The sequence below is a fragment of the Oncorhynchus nerka genome, linkage group LG2 (assembly GCF_034236695.1).
Source record: "Oncorhynchus nerka isolate Pitt River linkage group LG2, Oner_Uvic_2.0, whole genome shotgun sequence".
NCBI classification, from domain to species: domain Eukaryota; kingdom Metazoa; phylum Chordata; class Actinopteri; order Salmoniformes; family Salmonidae; genus Oncorhynchus; species Oncorhynchus nerka.
In genome coordinates this window covers 22,187,231-22,211,023 of record NC_088397.1, presented here as the reverse complement: position 1 = coordinate 22,211,023, position 23,793 = coordinate 22,187,231, and the positions used below count along the sequence as shown (strand labels likewise).

General features: G+C 45.5%; 1 protein-coding gene across 1 annotated transcript; it reads right to left on the bottom strand.

Moving 5' to 3' along the window:
• Positions 1-671: 671 nt before the first annotated feature.
• LOC115117424 (SLIT and NTRK-like protein 3) lies at positions 672-14,888 on the bottom strand. The gene is made up of 9 exons (XM_065024612.1): positions 14,600-14,888; positions 14,164-14,426; positions 13,835-13,950; positions 12,956-13,587; positions 12,402-12,592; positions 11,101-11,204; positions 10,803-11,022; positions 10,417-10,543; positions 672-4,240 (listed from the first exon to the last, which is right to left on the bottom strand). The coding sequence occupies exons 1-9, from the start codon at positions 14,832-14,834 to the stop codon at positions 3,165-3,167; spliced, it is 2,964 nt and encodes a 987-aa protein (XP_064880684.1). The 5' UTR covers positions 14,835-14,888; the 3' UTR covers positions 672-3,164.
• Between the last annotated feature and the right edge of the window lie 8,905 nt (positions 14,889-23,793).

Sequence of the window (23,793 nt, the reverse complement as noted above, 5' to 3'; positions counted from 1 at the left end):
TTAAATGACAAGTTAGGCTGGTGACAAGATTCTAGATGGCCTGGTCCTGGAGGTGCAGTGGATTGACAGCAGATCTGATAAGATCTCTAGCAGGCAAACAGAGGGGTATAAATCTTGAATGTGCAGAGATGTTGAGATAGAGTAAAATACGCTTGATGTTTCTGTCATGCTTTGCAATTTATTAAGCATGGGTGTTTGGCTATTAGAAAAGTACATACTAAGTTGAGTCAATCTGACTTACCTTCAGTGCTTGAATATATTTATTTTACATAATGCCATGATGTATGGTTTCCCCACTGGGAAAAATCGGATCAAATCAACGTTGTTTTCACACCATTTCAATCAAAAAATCTATGTGATGACATTGAATCAACGTGGAAAACGGATTGGATTTGCAAAATGTCATCCTTCGATATCTCCTCCCACCAACCACCTTAGACGTGTGTAAATGCATTTGTGTTGCGATACCTCGAACTGTGGCTCTAAGAGCAGATTGTTGGTCTCCCTCCTGAGGCAGTCAGAGGAACAGCAGGCGGCAGAGACCTCAAAGACAGAATGAATTCACCGCGTGGCACCTCACTACACTCACCGCCCCTAGGCTCCACAGCCTACGATGTCCTCCTCACAAATAGATTGTATAGATTTCCTACCATTAATACGGCAGATTTCACGCTATTAGAGACTATCTATATCCTTCAATGTTTCATGTCCTAAGGCCTCTCTCTTTCTACTCTCTGTTCCGCCTGTTATTCTCTCTCTCTTTCTACTCTCTGTTCCGCTTGTTATTCTCTCTCTCTTTTTGTTTGTAATGGTTTAACACTGCTTATCGACTTCATACCTAAAAATACTGCCTTCATGCATCATTGGAGGACAGCGGAGTATGTGTGTGTATGTGTGTGACATACTACATCAAACAGCAAGAACGAGCCTGCTCTAAATGTACTACTCTGGGCCAGTGTGTGTGTGTGTGTGTGTGAGGCACAGTGTAATTCAGGCCATGGTTTTAGAGTAGCACCCTTTATTGTATATATGATGTGGTCACTGTAGAGAAGGCTAAACCAGATGCAGAACTGTCCTTTACACCAGGGCTGGCCAAACTTCCTCCTGCAGAGATTACCATCTGAACAAGCTGCTTTTCAATCGCTAAAATGAAGAGTGTTTATGTTGGGCTGGAGCAAAAGCCTACACCTACAGTAGGGTCGTTACTAGCTTCCACAGCCTATTTCTACCATTTCTCTTCTTAAAATGTGATTTTAAACCTAACAATAATCTTAATCCTAACATGAACCACACTGCTAACTTTATGCCTTACCCTAACCTTAAATTAAGACCAAAAAGACAACAAAAAAATCCCATATTTTTTTATATGCAGCCAATCTTGACTTTGTGGTTGTGGTAACCAGCGGAAACCACCCTGTATCTCTCCAGGAGGAGGATTGGCCATCTCTGCTATACACTGATATAATATGATCCCATACAGTAGCAAAGCTCCAACACACAAGAAACTAAGAATAAATATATTCACAATTTCCTCTAATATTTGTAGGAGATAAAAGCATAAAAAGGTACCTCCTTTAAAAGATAATAATCAATATTTCATAGAAGTGTCTCTCTCGTGTCGAAACGCTTCGTCCTGGTTTTCTGTTCTTTTTCCCCACTTTAAATCCATTAAAGTGACTTGACTGCCGTTTGTCCGATGAAAGTAGTCAAGTCAACATCCCCTTTAGGAGTTCATAGCGGTGTCTCATGGTTCTCTCGCATCCCGCAGGTCCTTATATTCCACCTGAGAACAAACACACTCAGAGCCCTATTCAGGAAATGCCCTATTCAGGAAATGCAAACATACAAAGGCAAATAAACTCTTACAAATGCAAATATACTCCTCTGTCTCTTCACATGAGGAAGGCTACTTTCGACTAGAATCCGGGAAATACAGTTTCAGCTTTTGATTGAATAGGGCCCTCAATTTCCCAGAGCAGCTCTGAGTCCCGGCCATTAGTATTCAAACCTCTGTTTAGATAAATAGATCTTCCTAGAAAAATAAGCCTTGACCACTTGCTGGCTGCTGCCCTGGTCAAATACGTGTGTCAAATACATTCAAATACTGTACTTGAGCTGCCTTTGAGTTAGTTTGCCCAGTACAACTGTGGCACCAACGGAATAGCCCCATAAGTGTGTAAACTAAATCCAAACTCATCTCAAGCACTTTTTTGAAAGTATCGGACATGTGTATTAGACCCAGGTCTGGCTGCTAGTTGCTAAGGCACTTGACTGTGTCATATCTCCCTCTTTCCACACCACAGGAGGCTAGTGAGAGGAGGACGGCTCATAATAATGGCTGGGATGGAGTGAATGGATTGGTACCCAACACGTTTGATACCATTCCATTATTCTGTTCCAGCCATTACAATGAGCCCATCCTCCTCAATGAAGGTACCACCAGCCGCATGTGGTCCACAGTAACACTCAGACACAGTGACACTAATACCGGGTATGTAGTGTCCAGGGTAAACACACTTCAACACCTCGTTCTTTTCATATGGAAAGTGTTACATGCTACATTAGACACCCGTCAGACTGGGACTCTGCGTTTACACCCCCCTCTGTTTACCACTTCATTCCTGACTCCTCCCTGTGTCTCAGTCTCTCTCTCTCACTGTGTTTCATGATGTTATTGGAGAGGCAGAGCAACTGAGTGTCTCATCAGCAGGTCTTTAGAGAGCAAACATGAACACACACACACCCACTGTATTGTCTAACATGAACACACACCCACCAGGGAAAGAGAGCGAAGGTCTGTACCTACCACAAAGATACACAATGAACACACACCCACCAGGGAAAGAGAGCGAAGGTCTGTACCTACCACAAAGATACACAATGAACACACACCCACCACATTGTCTTGTTTTGTGATGCTGGGAATAAAAAAAGCCTGATCTGATACTTAGTCATCAATGTTACAAAAAATAATTGCTAGTCTCAGGCACTGATCTAGGATCAGCTTATCCTTTCCAAAGCCTCATCTAAGAGTAACTTCCTCCTAGTCCTAACAGCTCTCGCCACACACAGGTTTACCTCTGCATATCAACATGTTCAAGACATGACATATTACAGGAGTCATTTCTTGTCAACGCCAGCGGTTCCATAGTAACATTTATCTATTAGAACTGATAAGATCTGTCCAGGACTTCCATGTAATCCGGCTTGGTACTGAGTCTCATTCTCAACTCTCGCGGAAACTCTGAGTTCTGGCTCTGATTACTACTGCTTGGCCCCGCGCACGCTGTCATTGTAGTAACCACGAGTGATTGGCTGGCTCTAGTTTCCTCTTTGGGTTCGGGGGGCTGAGGGGGTTGTGGAGGGTGGGGATAGCGGGGTGGTGGGGGACGTGTATACCTGTCCGGCAGGTCTCGGAACTCTGGGACGGCGGCGGAAATTCCAGAGATCCCAAACAGGCAGTCAACCAATCCCACCTTGGGGGTGGGGCCCTGGCTGTCTATGACCGTTGGGCAGAGGGTCCCATTTCCGTGGAGATCTGAAAGAGGGGGTCCCACTGCCCCAGCAACGGTACTGATGGAGGGGGGGGACACCTCCATATTCCATTCTCTCTCTCTCTCTGCCACCAAACGATAGTGTCCTTCGCTCTCTCTCCCCGCCCCTGAGCCGTGTCTTCCCACGTTCCCTTTCTCTTTAGAGGCAGAGAACTGCTGCTGTTGCTGCCTCACCACTGAATCATCCTCATTCTTATAGACTGGGCTACTGCACATGTGTGTTGAGGGACTGAGGTTAGGGTTAGGGCCAGGGACGACGGGGAGGATGCTATCGTAGACGAGGCTATGCTGCAAGGCAGACGGAGGAGGGGTCTTTGGTACCGGTAACCTGTGGTGCTGCTGCTCGGTGAATATCCCACATTCCATCTGGATCCCGGCCAGATCAACCTCACCCTGTCGCCGGAACGGCAGCTTGTCCCGCCTCCTCAGGGCATAGGCGATCAGCGCCGCTGCCGCAAAGAACGCCGACACGAACAGCACCAGCAGGCTGAGAACCAACACCGACAGAGGGATGGAAGCCTTGGTGATGGGACCCAGGGGGCCATTGCCTGGCACGGGGTAGCCCAGAGAGAAATCACCGTCTGGGGCTGTGGAGCTGTTCCACTCCCCCTGGTTCTCCACCGTGGCCTGGTGGGTGTTCAGGTTTGGACAGAGGAGGTCCAGGGAAAGAGAGCGAAGGTCTGTACCTACAACAAAGATACACAAAGTCACTGAAGTACAACAAACCAAACAAATATAGGAACAACAGTGGAAGAGCCCCATGCATTCAGCTACACTGCACACCTGTGTAGAGGAGCGTCAGCTTCACACATCCATGCATTCAGCTACACTGCACACCTGTGTAGAGGAGCGTCAGCTTCACACATCCATGCATTCAGCTACACTGCACACCTGTGTAGAGGAGCGTCAGCTTCACACATCCATGCATTCAGCTACACTGCACACCTGTGTAGAGGAGCGTCAACTTCACACATCCATGCATTCAGCTACACTGCACACCTGTGTAGAGGAGCGTCAGCTTCACACATCCATGCATTCAGCTACACTGCACACCTGTGTAGAGGAGCGTCAGCTTCACACATCCATGCATTCAGCTACACTGCACACCTGTGTAGAGGAGCGTCAGCTTCACACATCCATGCATTCAGCTACACTGCACACCTGTGTAGAGGAGCGTCAGCTTCACACATCCATGCATTCAGCTACACTGCACACCTGTGTAGAGGAGCGGCAACTTCACACATCCATGCATTCAGCTACACTGCACACCTGTGTAGAGGAGCGGCAACTTCACACATCCATGCCAGACATCAACCACATTGAAGATACGCAAGGACCTCCCTTCACTGGCCAGAGAACACAAGAAGAGGGGGGCCACGTTCACAGCAAGTTCCCAGCAGGAGCCATACCCGTTTATACAATACTGAGTAAAGGCTCTGAATACTTATGTGAATGTGATATACCTTTTTTAAATAATTTAGCACAAAAAAACCTGTTCCAGCATAGGACAATCAGCCTTCTTGCTGCAAAAAGGGCGGCATGCACCTCCAAATGGTACTCAGACGCCTGTAGGAGACAGAGACCCAGCAGGGTCCTGATGAAGACTGAGGAAGACTACTTCTCCATGGAGAACAGTGGAGAGCACCAAAAGTGCCTCCAATCTCTCTTCTTTCTTCAAGCTAACTGGTGCCATATGGTTTCACATTCTGTCCCCTTTCATAAATGTAGCCTTTTTCCCCATCCTCCCATTCTCACAGGTCACAACCCTCTGATTCCTTCCACCGTCATCCTATGCTGTTTATTTGCTCTATAGCACCGATTGAGAGCTGTTATGAACAACTAAAACAACATATTTCAATGTATTTTAGAATATCTAATGAAGGAAAATACATTTGAATTGATTAAAGGTTCATTTTGTGCATTTGTATAGCTGAAAAGGTCCCTTTCCCACTATTCAAACACAATAAAATAACGAGGCTATATACATGGGGTACCGAGTCAATGTGCAGGGGTACAGGTTAGTCGAGGTAATTTGTACATGTAGGTAGGGGTAAAGTGACTATGCATAGATAATAAACAGCGAGTAGCAGCAGTGTAAAAACAAGGGGGGGGGTTGTCAATGCAAATAGCCCGGGTGGCTATTTGATTCATTGTACAGCAGTCTTATGGCTTGGGGGTAGAAGCTGTTATGGAGCCTTTTGGACCTAGACTTGGGGCTCCGGTACCACTTGCCGTGCGGAAGCAGAGAGAACAGCCTATGACTTGGATGACTGGAGTCTTTGACAATTTTTTGGGCCTTCCTCTGACACAGCCTAGTATATAGGTCCTGGATGTCAGGAAGCTTGGCCCCAAGTGATGTACTGGGCCGTACGTACTACCCTCTGTAGTGCCTTATGGTCAGATGCGAAGCAGTTGCCATACCAGGTGGTGATGCAACCGGTCAGGATGCTCTCGATGGTGCAGATGTAGAACTTTTTGAGGATCTAGGGACCCATGCCAAATCTTTTCAGTCTCCTGAGGGGGAAAAGGTGTTGTCGCGCCCTCTTCAAGACTGCCTTATACAGCTCGTAGAGTGTGGTCTCAGGGCCAGCATCGGTTTGTGGTGTTAAATAGACAGCTACGAAAAATATAGATAGTATCTACCAAGAGAGTTTGTGGTCTACAGCTTATCATGAGGTCCTCTACCTCAGGTGAGCAATACCTCGAGACTTCCTTAATATTAGACATTGCACACCAGCTGTTTTTGACAAATAGACACACACCACCACCCTTCGTCTTACCGGACTTAGCTGTTCTGTCCTGCCGATGCACAGAAAAAACAGCCTACTGTATAATTTCTGTGTCGTCGTTCAGCCACGACTCTGTGAAACATAAGATATTACAGTTTTTAATGTCCCGTTGGTAGGATAGTCTTGAACGGAGCTCATCCAGTTTATTGCACGTTGGCCAATAGAATGGATGGTAGAGGTGGGTTACCCACTCGCCGACTAATTCTCACAAGGCACCCGGATCTGCGCCACCTGTATCTATGTCTTTTCTTCATGTGAATGATGGGGATTTGGGCCTGGTCCAGGAGCAAGAGAATATCCTTTGCGTTAGACTCATTAAAGAACAAATCTTTGTCCAGTTCGAGGTGAGTAATCGCTGTTCTGATATCCAGAAGCTCTTTTCGGTCATAAGAGACGGTAGCAGAAACATTATGTACAAAATATGTTACAAACCATGCGGGAAAAAAACAACAAAAAAAAGCACAATTGGTTAGGAGCCCAAAAAACGTCAGCCATCCCCTTCGGCACCATTACCATGATACAGCCTACAGTAGCAGCCAATGTGTAGTGTTCAAAGGAGGCATACATTCCATGAGACTTTCGAAAGCATTCACCTTTTTAGCCACGTGTCCTTCAAACAAGTACGCTATATATGCAAAAGTATGTGGACAACCCTTCAAATGAGTGGATTTGGCTATTTCAGCCACACCCGTTGCTGACAGGTGTATAAAAATCGAGCACCCGGCCATGCAATCTCTATAGACAAACATTAGCAGTAGAATGGCCTTACTGGAGAGCTCAGTGACTTTCAAAGTGGCACAGTCATAACATGCCACCTTTCCAACAAGTCAGCCCTGGTCAACTGTAAATGCTGTTATTGTGAAGTGTAAATGTGTAGGAGAAACAATGGCTCAGCCGCGAAGAGGTAGGCCACACAAGCTCACAGAATGGGAGTGCATGCAAAAATCATCTGTCCTCGGTTGCAACACTCACTACCGAGTTCCAAACTGCCTCTGGAAGCAAAGTCAGCACAATAACTATTTGTCGGGAGCTTCATGAAATGGGTTTCCATGGCGGAGTAGCCGCACACAAGCCTAAGATCATAATGCGCAATGCCAAGAGTCACTGCCATTGGACTCTAGAGCAGTGGAAATGCATTCTCTGGAGTGATGAATCATGCTTCATCATCTGGCATCAGACAAATCTGGTATTGGTGGATGCCTGGAGAACGTTTCCTGCCTGAATGTATAGTGCCAACTGTTAAGTTTGGTGGAGGAGGAATAATAGTCTGGGACAGTTTTTCATGGTTTGGGCTAGGCCCCTTATTTGTAGTGAAGGGAAATCTTAACACTACAGCATACAATTACATTCTAGACGATTCTGTGCTTCCGACTATGTGGCAACAGTTCGGGGAAGACCATTTCCTGTTTTCAGCATGACAATGCCCCTGTGCACAAAGCTAGGTCCATACATAAATGGTTTGTTGAGATCGGTGTGGAAGAACTTGACTGACCTGCACAGAGCCTTGACCTCAACCCCATCGAACACCTTTGGGATTGGAAAGCCGGCTGCGAGCCAGGCCTAAACGCCCAACATCAGTGCCCGACCTCACTAATGCTCTTGTTGCTGAATGGAAGCAGCAGCAATGTCCCACCTAGTTTAAAGCCTTCCCAGATGAGTGTAGTCTGTTATAGCAGCAAAGGGGGGGACAGACTCCATATGAATGCCCATGATTTTGTAATGAGACATTCGACGAGCAGCTGTCCACATACTTTTGGTCATGTTGTGTATGTGACTGAAAATGTTGTTGTATTGTGTTGTATGATGCAAGAAACCACAAGACAAAATACAATTCATTATTATTCCCATACCATTATCATTACAGAGAGTCAGACAAAAACATATGCTACCCTCTGCCTATTGGCTTCTTAGCTTATTCAAGCCGGTCTCAAAATACAACACTGCCCCCATTAAGATATAAAAAAGCTCTTTACCTGACTCGCTTTCAACGTTGACTAGAAATGTACATGTTTTGTGGTCTTGTAGGAAGCCTTCACTCCCTTATTGCTGACCAGAAATGAGCTACAACTGGGCTAATAACTCACAAACTAGCATAGAATATGAACAAATGTGCACAGGTGGCTAACGTAAACTCACCCCATTCCGTACAAATGTGCGCAACCGCAACATTCAAACGAGGCTACAAAGAAAACTAATGGGACTGTAGCGACTGTGCTGACTTCAAAATCGGGGTGGAACTAGGTTTCTATTCAAGCATTGATCGACATGGTAATGGCTCTACAGTATTGGAGAAAAGTTGAAAAAAACTGACATCTTGACGTGTCATGTCATAACGTACAGCACGCATAAAGCAACTATTTCTGTCTTACAATCTCTCTCCACCAGGTGTAGCACTTCTCCCATCGTTTAAAAACAAGAAATGGACAGTGACGAGGTAAGGGGGGGAAACCTAGTCATTTTTTTTGTCATCATTGCATGCGATCATCATTCTCAAAGCCACTATTTACTTCTAAGATCACTTTAGCACCGCCTTAAAAACCCGATTCAAATTCGACACAAACCTTCAAATAGGTATGTAATGACACATGATAAGTTGGACAGATCGAGTAAAAAAAGCAATTTTCCCACACGACATCTCTCCTTCTCACTATCACGCATTAGTTTCGCTTCCCCACCCACAATTTTTAAAAAGACCGACGGGGCTCATTGCCTGCTTGAATTATGCAGAAACGGGCAGCGTTTAGGTCATGTAATTGATTTTGTTGGAAAGGGGAGAAATTGTGCTTTACAATGGTGTTGACATTACAGATGATCTGGAAGTATTACGTTTTGGGGGGGCTAAAATAAGGGCAATTGTACAGACCAAGGCGATGTAGGAGTTTACGTTACATGCATTGATCTCAAAACAAACACAACTTCTTGCGAACGTGTCTGTCAATGCAATAGAATCCTCCTCCGGTGCGCTCTGCTTAAAAGAAAATCACATACGAAATCTTGTGTTTTTGGTATGTTTCATTGAATGCGGCTAATATGTTGATTCTATCACAATTCCCTAAGCAGAAGGAAACGCTAATAGCGTAAACCACAGGTGTCAAACTCAGTCCATGGAGGGCCGAGTGTCTGCGAGTTTTCGCTCCACCCTTGTACTTGATTGATGAATTAAGGTCACTGATTAGGAAACAGACACTACGCCCTCCATGGAAACTCTAAGCTCAATCTCGTGCTTCTCGCACAGGTTTCTATTTCCTCTGCGGTCAGTTTATAGGGAACATTGCTTCTGAAATCCTTTGTTTTGGACTTTGCGTGCAAGGAGAGTTTTCTGAAGACCGTTGGTTCCAGACAGATATGTAAAACGGTTGTCCAGCTCAATCTCATCTTCCCAGATTTGAATGTGAGGAAGAGTGTGTATTCTATGTTTGTTACTTTTGTATCTGTTATTAATGGCTATCTTTCCCCTGAACATTCCTGTCTCTATTCATATTCAGGACTTTCAAACTCCTGGTCGTTTTACCATTTAATCAAATACTATGGAAATACCCCACACCTTTTCCCTTCCTTTCATTTCATTTAGCATTATACAAACACCTGTATTATTCATTCATCCTTTACCTTCAGATAGAATTATGTGATCATTGTATTTATCCCTTGTTGCTAAGTGCTGACTCAGAACAAACAAGTGGTGCCCGATTAATGAATTCACATAGACACTCCTTTACACCTGGGCAGTGTCAAGGGGAGAGGAATGGTGAACGTTGTGGTAATGTTAACTGTGCTAGAAAAATAAATAGAGCCGCACACTCTATATATACAGTATATGAACTCGTTTTCATTTATTGGGTAAAACACCAATGTTTCGGCAGACGTTCGGAAGCCTTCAGATGTTGCTGTTTTACCCAATAAATGACTGGGCGTTTATATACATAGAGAGTGTGCGTCTCTCTTTTTTTTATAGCTTGCAGTTTATTCACCGTTATTAAGCACCTCTACACAAAATAATGTTCTCTGGGTGTGCGCCAGCTCATGCTTTTTATTAGAATGTTAACTGTGCTGCCATGAGCCTTAGACCCCGGTACCTGTGGTCTCTTCTGGTGAGTGACAGACCACCTCCCCCACCACCACCACCGCACTCAGGCCCTCCAGCCAGCGCTTCAGAGGGGCCGCATCACACCTGCACTCCCATGGGTTCTGCTGCAGGTCCACCTGGGTAGGAGATGATGAGAAAAGCTTTATTTTCAGTCTGTTTCCATAGAAATGTGATTGGTGCCATACAAAATGAGGAACATCTGGACTAGTCAAATTAGATGCTCTAGAATCCCCTTTACAGACAGACTGACAGACACACCTGTGCCCATACACGTTACACACACACACCTATACTCATACACACCACCCCGCTACACACCCTGTCTGCACACACACCTAACCCCCTACAAACACCCTCCCCATCCCTTCCTCCTACCTGCACCAGTCCAGTGAGGTGCTCTAACACCCCCTCTACAGGCAGGCTGAGGAAGTGGTTGTTGCGGAGATTGAGGCGAGAGAGGGAGATGCCCTGGAACACTCCGACAGGAAGTGACCTCAGCAGGTTGGCGTTGAGGAAGAGCAGCTGGAGAGACGGCATGGGGCTGAACACTCCCGCCTCCACCACACCGATCTCATTGTATTCAAAGTACAGGTACCTACAAGGAGATATGATCATACAGGACCCAGGAATGTGTGTGTGTGTGAGTGAGTGTGTGTGTGACAGTCAGTCCTACCTGAGGTTAAGTAGACCCAGGAACATGTGTGGGCTAAGCCTCTGCAGGTTGTTGCCGTTCAGGTAGAGACTCCTCAGGGTCGGCAGGCTGGAGAACGCTCCCTCCTGGAGAACCAGACAGAAAGAAAGACAGAGAGAGGAGAGAGAGAGAGACAGGGACATGGAGAGAGAGAAAGAGAGACAGAGAGACAGAGAGAGAGAGAGAGAGAGACAGACACAGAGAGAGAGAGGGACAGAGAGAGAGAGAGAGACAGAGGAGAGAGAGAGAGAGGGAACAGAGAGAGAGAGAGAGAGAGAGACAGAGAGAGACAGGGAGAGAGACAGGGAGAGAGAGAGAGAGAGGGGGGGACAGAGAGAGAGAAAGGGACACAGAGAGAGAAAGGGGAGAGAGAGAGTGAGAAAGAGACAGAGAGAGAGAGAGAGAGAGAGAGATACAGAAAGATAGAGAGACAGATAGACAGAAAGAGAGAGAGATAAAGAGAGACCGAGAAAGAGAGAGAGATAAAGAGAGACCGAGAAAGAGAGAGAGACAGAGAAAGAGAGCGAGAGAGAAAGAGAAAGAGAAGGTAAATACAGGGACTTCATGTCCATTGTGCCACAGGGCCCCTCAATGTTATCCAGGTGTATGCTGAAATACAGGTTATAGGCCTAATGTTTTGTTTTTTACGCATAATTAAATCATAGATATCAAACGTGGCCATCAGTGCTCCCGGTGTATGACGCCTCAGGCTGAAGACAATCTGAACCCTAGGAGATTTTCTGCCTAAAGACACCATGAATAAAGGAGATCCTCTGGCTAATGACAACCTGAATAAAGGAGATCCCCTGGCTAATGACAACCTGAAAAAAGGAGATCCTCTGGCTAAAGACAACCTGAATAAAGGAGATCCCCTGGCTAATGACAACCTGAATAAAGGAGATCCCCTGGCTAATGACAACCTGAATAAAGGAGATCCTCTGGCTAAAGACAACCTGAATAAAGGAGATCCTCTGGCTAATGACAACCTGAATAAAGGAGATCCCCTGGCTAATGACAACCTGAATAAAGGAGATCCCCTGGCTAATGACAACCTGAATAAAGGAGATCCTCTGGCTAATGACAACCTGAATAAAGGAGATCCTCTGGCTAATGACAACCTGAATAAAGGAGATCCCCTGGCTAATGACAACCTGAATAAAGGAGATCCTCTGGCTTAAGACAACCTGAATAAAGGAGATCCTCTGGCTAAAGACAACCTGAATAAAGGAGATCCCCTGGCTAATGACAACCTGAATAAAAGAGATCCTCTGGCTAAAGGCAACCTGAATAAAGGAGATCCGGTTGTTTCCCAGGTGAAGTAGATCCAGACTGGAAAAATTCCAGAAATCTGACTTATAGATCCGCTGGATGAGGTTGCCGCTGAGGTACAGCTTCCGTCCGTTGAGGGGGCGTGGCATGAGCTGGGACACGTTGTTGAAGCCGCTCTCCTTACAGTTGACTGTCAATCCTAGGTCTGGAACAATTATACCGAATCAACTTTATTTGTTCAGCTCTTTCATACATTTCAGCCCAAAGTGTTTTGCATTGAGCACATACAGTATGCAAAGCTAGTCTCAGCAGTATGACATTATCAGACACAGTGGGGCGACTTCCTGTTTACAGACAACCACATAAATCACATTTGTCCCCTGTGCATAGTGCCATGATTGTCCCTGTTAGTTTGTGTCCCTTGTGGCTTGCCCACATTGTGAATAGCACAATAGTAACAGTCTTGGCAAATTCAAATCTTGCTGTTGTTTATATCTGTTATCAGGAAGTCACCCTGCTGTGTGTGATGTCATACTGCTGAGCCAAAGAAGTCCCATCCAAACTGTACCTGAGATGTGGAGGTTACAGGTGCACCCCAGAGGACATATGATGGGGATGGGGGGGCGAGTCTGGTACCCTGCGATGGGAGGGGGCTGGTTGGGGAGGAGGCTACGCTGGGTGGGGGGCATCCTGGAGGGCCGGGGACGCTTGGTGGGCCGAGGGGACCTCTCTCTCCCCCTCCGCTCCGCCGATGATGAAGTTGAAGAAGATGAGGTATGTGTGTTCTGATGGTGAACCATGGAGGACGGCTTGGTTGGTCTGGGCCTCCCAGGCTTGGGGTTCACTTTCGGGTGAGAGGGCGGATGCTGAGGAGGCTGTACCCCTCCATGCTTCTCCCTCTCTCCCTCCTTCTCCCCCTCTCCCTCCACCTCTCCGGCACACAGTTCTTTGCGTGGTATCTCCCTCAGGTCTTTCCCGTGCAGGTGGAAGGGGTATTCGCAGGTGATGTCCCCCGCCACTGCGGTGTAGGGGATGTGTCCCAGCCAGGTCTGCAGCTGGACTGCCTCACAGCCACAGATCCAGGGGTTCTCCTCCAGCTGGAGCTCCATCAGGCTACGGCCCACGTACTCCAGGGTCCCGGCGTAGGCCAGGCTCTTCAGACGGTTCCCCCGCAGGTCCAGGTGGGTCAGAGACACAGATCTGGGGGTGGAAGGGATCATTACGGCTGGGGTCAATTCCATTTCAATTCAGGAATGAAATTTCCACACTGCGAAAAATTGGAATTGGAATTGGTGATCATGTTATTGAAGAATAAGGAACATGACTGATGCATGTTATAAATGTGATTGAAAACAACTTTTTCAGACAGTTACCTTGGTCAGAGTGAGAAACAGACCCATGATGTGGACATGGTAAAGCACGTTTAATAAGTTGAATCAGCAGATACCTGAAGAGGTGAGGAGGCAGAGCAGGAATTAGGTTGTCGTTGAGGATGAGCACTCGTAATTTAAGCAGGTAGCGTAGCGCCCCGCTGTCGATGCGTTTGATGACATTGTAGTCGGCCTGTAGGTAGAGGGGATAGAGGTCAAGTCAAAGTGTTCAAATGTGACATTTTGACACAAACAGGAACTCATCAGGCTCAGGAGATCACACATAACTTATTGATTAGCGTTGTCACAGTAAGTATGGATGTAGACTAATCACAGTGATTATTTATGAGGATTGACCACAGTGTTTATTGATGGTTCTGATGGGTAGTAATGATGTCAGGCCTACCTGCAGGTACTCCAGTGCCTCCAGGCCAGAGAAGGTGTCGTTGCGGAACACCTCCAGCTTGTTCTCGTGGAGGTAGAGGCGTCTCAGTGTCCCCAGACCATGAAACGCCCCGGCACGGATGTCCTGCAGCGCGTTGTTGCCTAGGTTTATCGCCACGGCATTGCTATGGTGCAGGAAGCCATTGCTATAGAGACGCCTCAAGGAGTTCCTCTGCAGGTTGAGCTTGAAGGGGCGGAGCCAAGACTGGGACACCTGATTGGTTGATTGATTGGTTGGTTGGTTGACTTTATTTAATCGTATACAAATACACATATGCCAAAACAGAAACACTACATTTAGTGCAGTAATGCAGTACAGTGCAGAACAGGGTTGTTTATTAATATACTACTGCAGTATGTATATTATAAAATTAGGTACATTAGATTAAGCTAATGCAGTGCAGTCACCTGGCTGGCGTTAGTGAAGCCCCGCCCATCACAGTGCACGTGCAACACTCCCTCTTTGACCTCGCACGTGCACGGCTCGAAGCACGGTTCGTCCACCTCCTCCTCCGAGCTGTCCACCATAGGGGTGTGTGTGGAGGTGGGCGTCGGGGTGTGTGTGTGAGTGTGTGTCTGGGTCGGGGTCACACAACCCAGGACCACCACAGACAGCAGGGAGAGCCACAGCATCCTACCTCCTCTGCCTTCAGCCCAGCCCAGGGCAGCGGCACACACCCACCCCTCACCACACTACATACAGAAACACACACATGACTACTGTTAAATGGGATCCTATCAGACCCAGCCCAGGGCAGCGGCACACACCCACCCCTCACCACACTGCATACAGAAACACACACATGACTAGTGTTAAATGGGATCCTATCAGACCCAGCCCAGGGCAGCGGCACACACCCACCCCTCACCACACTGCATACAGAAACACACACATGACTAGTGTTAAATGGGATCCTATCAGACCCAGCCCAGGGCAGCGGCACACACCCACCCCTCACCTCACTACATACAGAAACACACACATGACTACTGTTAAATGGGATCCTATCAGACCCAGCCCAGGGCAGCGGCACACACACACCCCTCACCACACTGCATACAGAAACACACACATGACTACTGTTAAATGGGATCCTAACAGACCCAGCCCAGGGCAGCGGCACACACCCACCCCTCACCTCACTACATACAGAAACACACACATGACTACTGTTAAATGGGATCCTATCAGACCCAGCAGAGTGATGCTTATGCATGTCCCTTTGTTTGTGAACTACTGGCACCGTCGCGTTAACGTTACTGTTCCTGGTTGTACTCTGGTTTCACATCCTGGAACCAACACTTGGACTGGTACCAGAATAAACTTGGTTTTCACATGAGTGAAAATATCATTTTATATCGTATATAGATATATGAGTTATAGCGCTATATTTAAGGGGGTGTGGTATATGGACAATATAACACGGCTAAGGGCTGTTCTTAGGCACAACGCAACGCAGAGTAAATATTATTATACACTGGGTGGTTCGAGCCCTAAATGCTGATTGGCTGACAGCCGTGGTATATCAGACCGTATACCACAGGTATGACAAAACATTTATTTTTACTGCTCTAATTATCTTTGTAACCAGTTTATAATAACAATAAAGCACCTCAGGGATTTGTGATATATGGCCAATATACCACGGCTAAAAGCTGTGTCTTGACACCCCGCGTTGTGTCATGCGTAAGAACAGCCCTTAGCTGGTATATTGGCCATATACCACACCCCCTCTGACCTTAATGCTTAATTATAATATAATTGACATGTATAGTATATATATTTATATAGAGGTTATAGCACGGTTCAGGATACATACCAGACAGTGACGTGGAAAACACCCATTACATTCATCAACAAGGAACAAACAACAGCAATCCAAGTCCATTATAATACATTAGGTTGATTACCATGATAATACAGCAGATAGCATGAGAGAGGATCTGAAGACCTCTTCGGGACATAAGAGGCTGCTTTAAAATCATAATGACAGTCAGAGCGATGCTGATGATGACAATAAAATAATATGTTATAAACACAGGGCCGGATGGATGAGAGGAGAAGACTGCACTCGAAAACAAGAGATGCGGTATAATTCTATGCTGTCTTTAACCAGGAAAATGACATCAGGAGAAGGAGTCTCTCTTTGCCTGATTCATGTAACTTGGAGGCCACCATGCAGAAGGTAATGGGCTACTAATCAGAAAACAATAACAATCAGAAGCTACTAGCCAGTTCAATTGCTCCTGCATATAGACAGACACAGAGCCGTCCTCAGGCTCAATTGCTCCTGCATATAGACAGACACAGAGCCGTCCTCAGGCTCAATTGCTCCTGCATATAGACAGACAGAGAGCCGGTTGGCTGCTGTACGAGATTAGTTTAGAAGCAGCTAGCACACACTGAAGAAGGCCATGATAATGAAGGTAAAAAAAGAATAATGAATAATGCAATAATAACAACAACAGCAACCACAACAGCGATAATGTAACAATAAGGACAATGTAATAAAATGCAACGATAATGTTACAATAAGGATAATGCAATCAAGTGCAGTGGTAATGTAACAACAAGGACCACGCAACAAAATGTAATGATAATGTAACAGTAAGGATAATGTAATAAAAGGTAATGATGTGAATCAGTGTCTGGGAAAATACTGCAGTACAATAAACAGACAACCTGAGATGAGATGTCAGAGAGAGGTGATTATGGAATGAGAGGAAGAGGACAAGAGGGGAGAAGAGGAGAAGGGGAGTGGAAAAGAAAGGGGGAGAGGAGAGGATGATAGATATGAAAAGAAGACTGGAGAGCAGGGAAAAGAAGATGAGAGACGGGGGAAGAGAAGAAAATAGAAGATTGGAGTGAGGGGGAAATGAGCAGAGGAAGAGAGGGAGCAGAAGAGAGAGAAAAGAAAAGAGAGGACTGGGAAGAGGAGAGGAGGAGCAGAATGTTGTGCTGAAGAGAGAGGATTGATTGCGTAACGATGAGAAACCGTGAGTCAGTCAGTCAAGGCTATCGTGTCACTTTCTCTCTTGCTCTCTTTCTCTCTCACACACACACACACACACAGGAGAGCTCCAAGTGAAACGGCTCAAATCTATTGATATTGATTGTATCAAAAGCCTTCCTTTACCCTGAACACAGTGTTCCCTGGCTGGAGAGAAATAGAAGGAGAGAAAGAGAGAGAGAGAGAGAGAGAGAGTGTGTGTGTGTGTGTGTGTGTGTGTGTGTGTGTGTGTGTGAGAGAGAGAGAGAGAGTAGAGAGGTTTGTAGAGTGAGTGGATAAATACATGCAAGTTTGTATTCAGTGGATAAATACATGCAGGTTTGTATTCAGTGGATAAATACATGCAGGTTTGTATTCAGTGGATAAATACATGCAGGTTTGTATTCAGTGGACTCTAGTATCATTTTCACACTATAATTATGAGGTTAAACATATTGTGCTGGATCAATATTTAAATAGACACTACTGAAGTATTGCAATTTGGTCCTCATTGGATAATGACTGTCTGACCTACAAGACAACGCTGTTTACTTCCTCTAGCCACTTGATTGGCTAATAACTCAGGCCCCTCTCTCTCCTGTCACCCTCTCTCATTTTTCCTCTCTCTCTCGCACAGAAATCTATTCATCCATCCATCCACTCATCTATCCATTCATCTATGCATCCAGAACAGGTGTGGTTAGACCTTCTTTGATTTTCTTTCGTGACTCTTCCTTCCTTGTTTCCTTCCTTCCTACCTTCCTCCCCCTGTTCTCCATCCCACGGCCCTGCACCCTGGCGCAAACCAACCAGCAATGACCGCGGCAGCTGCTTACTACAACACATATTCATGTCACATAATCCCAGCGTCTACCTTTCCTGACGAACCCCCTGTCCAACCAGGGCCGATACAGAGCTCTCCCTGCCTGGCGCAATCCGGCCCCTCTTCCCTAGAAACACAGCCTACCATCCAAAATCAAGACTATGTTAATAGCTACATCCATACAATAATGTCAATTAGTAACATTACTGGGCACAATTGTAATTATAGAATTACTGCATGTCCAAATAGTCATTAATATGACCTATCAAGGCACTAAATCCTTGGCACTAACGCAAACCATTTATATTCGCCTTTGTCTGCCTCCCGCTTCCCCTCCCACTAGCGCTAAGACCCATACAGCGGCAGTGGGGAGACGGGGTCTTTACTCACTCAGGTCCCGCGAAGAAATCCACGAACAGCCGATGGGAGACTTTATGCGTTGGCTGTCGACATGTCTGTTTGCTTTTCAGCTGCACTCTTCCTTCCCTCTCTCCTTGCCTCTCCTGGAGCGGTTGAGGCGGATGGGGGGAGCAGAGGGAACGTGACAGGACTGCAATGTGGATGAGAGAGAGAGAGAGAGAGAGAGAGAGAGAGAGAGAGAGAGAGAGAGAGAGAGAGAGAGAGAGAGAGAACCGTAGAAAAAGCGCACCACTTCCCCTCTCCAGCGCTCAACAGTGCTGCCCGCGGGAACTCAGCTGCGGCGCGGGACTGCCACCTAACACGCGCATAATGCTGCGTGGAATATTTTAGGAGGATGACTTGTCTCTCCGTCTTTGATAACCGGGTAGCCTAATTAGAGTAAAGAAAACGAAGTAGCCTAAAGGACAATAAAAGAAAGGAGGAATGAGTGGAGTGAAGTGGGAAACTGGGGAATTATTCGAGGAAGAAGCTGGTTTGGATTTAGTGCCATGCTTAATTCTATTTGAATTATACAGGCCTAAAGAAAACCACAGTAGGCCTATAGGGCTACAGGGTAGGTTACTTCGCCAAGAAACAGTTTAGTACTAGAGTGGTGGGTCCTGCAGCCAATGTAAATGTAATCGGTGTCCATTGGGGTATTTGTAAATAAGGGTTTAAACGTTAAAAACGGGTAGGTCTGTAAAAATGGCCAAATATTCTTCGTTTTGAATGATTCCTCAATCGAGGGTTGTTGACAGATGACACCACGCAGACATTAGGTTACCTACACTGTTGGCCTAGCGGGCTATCTACTGTATCTTCACATGTACAGATGTAAAGCATCCTACCCAGGCCTTTAGCTTTACCGACAATAATTCATCATCTCATTACTTTATTCATCTCTGCTCATGCCCTTAAGCACCAACAACGGATTTCTAGAGAACCGGTGTTTTAGTTACCATGGCGACCCGCGCCAGCCGGCATCCTTGCACACCTCGGTAGACTGACTTATCTTCTGCTCTTCTACTGTACTGTATACACAGAATCTACTGTATAGACTGGTTGTACACACACACACACACACACACACACACACACACACACACACACACACTTGTTAATAATAAAAATTGTGAATTGGGCTAGAACAATAATGTGATGGAATGTATGGAGAAAGACTGGCCATAATAGCCAACATCGGACACAGTAACTTCAAAGCAGCTCATTGGCAAGTAAGTTACTGTATTTCATATTGCAGTACATCTACTGTAATCTAAATACAGAATCAAAGCAAGAACTGTATAATGACACAGTACAATACCGTATAATTAATTGTATTATACAGTAACAAAGTAAATGCTACTGTAATCGTAATGAATGAGTGAATTAATTAAATTCATTGAGGGGAGATGGGGTTTCTATATTCACAGTATTTTATTGTAATTGGTGCAAGCAGGTTATTACAGCATGTCAATGAATATATGGTGCTTTTATTACTTCCACTTCTAGAGGCCAAACAGACCAACATGACATGGCAGAATGCTCAACCATGAATGGTTTAAGACTGCCACTCCAATCTGTCCCCTATACATTTTAAATTGATGGGGCACTACTACCGCATACCAGTTAAATTGGTACAGCACTCCCACTAACAGGTGCAACAAACATAGTCTCTGACAAGGCACGCCTCAAAATATGTTACTGAGCCAGAACAAAATACCATGCACCCACTAGTGTTCCCCCCCAAAATTGCGCTCCAAAAATATGGAAATTCAGGAATTCTATCCCTGGTCACAACATTTTCCCACAATGAACCATAATTTAGAGTATGCTGCAGTGAAATGTTTCAAGGTATTTTACTGTTGATAATGCCAAAAATTACCATTTTATATTACAGTATGGGCCTTAGAGCACATCACAACTTGTACACGCAGGCCTGGCCTACATACCATTATAACCATTTCCAGTTCAATTTCACATTGATCTCAGCTTACATTAATGTGAATTACCTACGGGTAATGGAGTAGTACTTACACCTACCTCTCTCTCTATATATATATATTTATATATATATATATATAGAGAGAGAGAGAGAGAGAGAGAAAGATAGATAGATAGATGTAAGTACTACTCCATTACCCGTAGGTATATATATATATATATATATATATATATATATATATATATATATGTCTCTGTCTCTCGCTCTCTCTGTCTGTCTCTCTCTTGTCTGTCTCTCTCGCTCTCTCTCTCTCACTATGTCTCTCTCAATCTCTCTCTCTCTCTCCTGACAGAGATTTTAAAAATGAGAATCTTTCCTCGTAGATGTTTATCAGAGAGGGAGAGACTGAGGCACTTCCAGTAATGTCAATGTGTGTGTGTGTGTTTGTGTGTGTGTGTGTGTGTTAGATGATGGTTATAGATTTCAGAGCTCTCAGGTGCATTAGTGTATGATAACAGTTTTCCCACAAAGCTATAATGCACAAACAATGGAAACACACACACAAACACGTACGCGCACACGCACTTGTACGCATACACATGGTATAGGACCAGATACAGTGCCTTCGGAAAGTATCCAGACCTCTTGACTTTTTCCACATTTTGTTACGTTACAGCTTTATTCTATAATTGATTGAATACTTTTTCCCCTCATCAATCTTCATACAATACCACATAATAACAAAGCGAAAACAGGTTTTTAGACAAATCTTATTTACATAAGTGTTCAGACCCTTTGCTATGAGACTCGAAATTGAGCTCAGATGCATCCTGTTTCCATTGATCATCCTTGAGATGTTTCTACTTGATTGGAGTCCACCATAGGCAAATTCAATTGATTGGACATTATTTGGAAAATCACACACCTGTCTATATAAGGTCCCACAGTTGACAGTGCATGTCAGAGCGAAAACCAATCCATGAGGTCAAAAGAATTGTCCGTAGAGCTCCAAGACAGGATTGTTTTGATGCACAGATCTGGGGAAGGGTACCAACACATTTCTACAGCATTGAAGGTCCCCAACAACACAGTGGCCTCCATCATTCTTAATAAATGGAAAAAGTTTGGAACCACCAAGACTCTTCCTAGAGCTGGCCGCCCGGCCAAACTGAGCAATCGGGGGAAAAGGGCCTTGGTCAGGGAGGTGACCCCAAAAAATTGTCCATCAAAGAAAACACTGTCTTGCGCACACCCAACACCTCTCATCACTCCGAGAACATCATCCCCACATGGAAGCATGGTGGTGGCAGCATCATGCTGTGGGGATGTTTTTCATCAGCAGGGACTGGGAAACTGGTCAGAATGGAAGGAATGATGGATGGAGCTAAATACAGGGAAATTGTTGAGGGAAACCTGTTTCAGTCTTCCAGAGATTTGAGACTGGGACAAAGGTTCACCTTCCAGCAGGACAATGACCCTAAGCATACTGCTAAAGCAACACTTGAGTGGTTTAAGGGGAAACATTTAAATGTCTTGTAATGGCCTAGTCAAAGCCCAGACCTCAATCCAATTGAGAATCTGTGGTATGACTTAAAGATTTACCAGCGGAACCCATTCAACTTGAAGGAGCTGGAGCAGTTTTGCCTTGAAGAATGGGCAGCAATGCCAGTGGCTAGATGTGCCAAGCTTATAGAGACATACCCCAAGAGACTTGCAGCTGTAATTGCTGCAAAAGGTGGCTCTACGAAGTATTAACTTTGAAGGGGTGAATAGTTATGCACGCCCAAGTGTTCTGTTTTTTTTTTGTCTTATTTCTTGTTTGTTTCACATTAAAAAATATTTTGCATCTTCATAGTGGTAGGCATGTTGTGTAAATAAAATGATACAAACCCCCCAAAAAGCCATTTTAACTCCAGGCTGTAGGGCAAAAAATATGAAAAATGCCAAAGTGGGTGAGTACTTTCACAAGCCACTGTATTTCTCTGTGAACAATTTAACAAGACTTTCAGCATGCTTATTTGTATTAGTATTTATTATGGATCCCCATTAGCTGATACGAAGGCAGCAGACACTCTTCAAAAGTTAAGGCAGTAGTATACATTTGTAAGGAACAGATGCTGTGAGACGAAAAGCAGGTACAGGAAGTGAACAATTAATAAATCACGGACATGAAACAAACCAGAACAGTGTCTGGACAGGGGAAAAATAAAATAACAATACGATAATAATGCTGACAAAGGGAACAAAGTAAGGAATAGACAGATATAGAGGGGGCAATCAACAAAGTGAAGGAGTCCAGGTGAGGCCAATGAGCGCTGATGCACGTAATGATGTTGATAGGTGTGCGTAATGACGGGCAGCCTGGCGCCCTCGAGCGCCAGGAAGGGGAAGCGGTAGCAGGGACAACATTATAATAAAAATGTTAAACATTAAAATACATTTTACAACAGATTTCACAATACATTAAGTCTGTGCCCTCCGGCCACTACTCTACTACGTCACAGAGCACTCAACATGAGAAGGGCACTCAACATGTACTGCACTGACACAAATGATTGATGATTGGCTGAAATAAATTGTCATGGCTTTACATCTACCATTTCATGGGTTGAGCGCTCTATCCAATAGAACACAGAGGGGCTTCTTTAATGGAAGCTTCTCTAATGTAAAACATGTCTAGTGTGGTATTCCGCAAGGCAGCTGTCTTGTTCCTTTACTGTTTTCTATTTTTACTAATAATCTACCACGGGCATTTAACAAAACCTGTGGGTCTATGTATGCTGATGATACAACATCATATTGTCAGGAACCACAGCTAGTGAAATCACTGCAACCCTAAACAAAGAGTTAGACTGTAATTTGTCATGGTCAAGGCATATCGCCATCACGGTTGACAACTCCATTGTGTCCTCCTCCCAGAGCGCTAAGAACCTTGGCGTGATCCTGGACAACACCCTGTCGTTCTCAACTAACATCAAGGCGGTGGCCCGTTCTTGTAGGTTCATGCTCTACAACATCCGCAGAGTACGACCCTGCCTCACACAGGAAGCGGCGCAGGTCCTAATCCAGGCACTTGTCATCTCCCGTCTGGATTACTGCAACTCGCTGTTGGCTGGGCTCCCTGCCTGTGCCATTAAACCCCTACAACTCATCCAGAACGCCGCAGCCCGTCTGGTGTTCAACCTTCCCAAGTTCTCTCACGTCACCCCGCTCCTCCGCTCTCTCCACTGGCTTCCAGTTGAAGCTCGCATCCGCTACAAGACCATGGTGCTTGCCTACGGAGCTGTGAGGGGAACGGCACCTCAGTACCTCCAGGCTCTGATCAGGCCCTACACCCAAACAAGGGCACTGCGTTCATCCACCTCTGGCCTGCTCGCCTCCCTACCACTGAGGAAGTACAGTTCCCGCGCAGCCCAGTCAAAACTGTTCGCTGCTCTG

Bases quoted from the DNA above. Each gene is read 5' to 3' on its own strand.
- LOC115117424 (XM_065024612.1), bottom strand. From the start codon at position 14,834: ATGCTGTGGCTCTCCCTGCTGTCTGTGGTGGTCCTGGGTTGTGTGACC. The intron at 13,951-14,163 runs GTAGGCCTGACA...CTCTACCTACAG, and splicing joins AGGCACTGGAGTACCTGCAG to GCCGACTACAATGTCATCAA. The intron at 12,593-12,955 runs GTACAGTTTGGA...TAATTGTTCCAG, and splicing joins CTGTAACCTCCACATCTCAG to ACCTAGGATTGACAGTCAAC.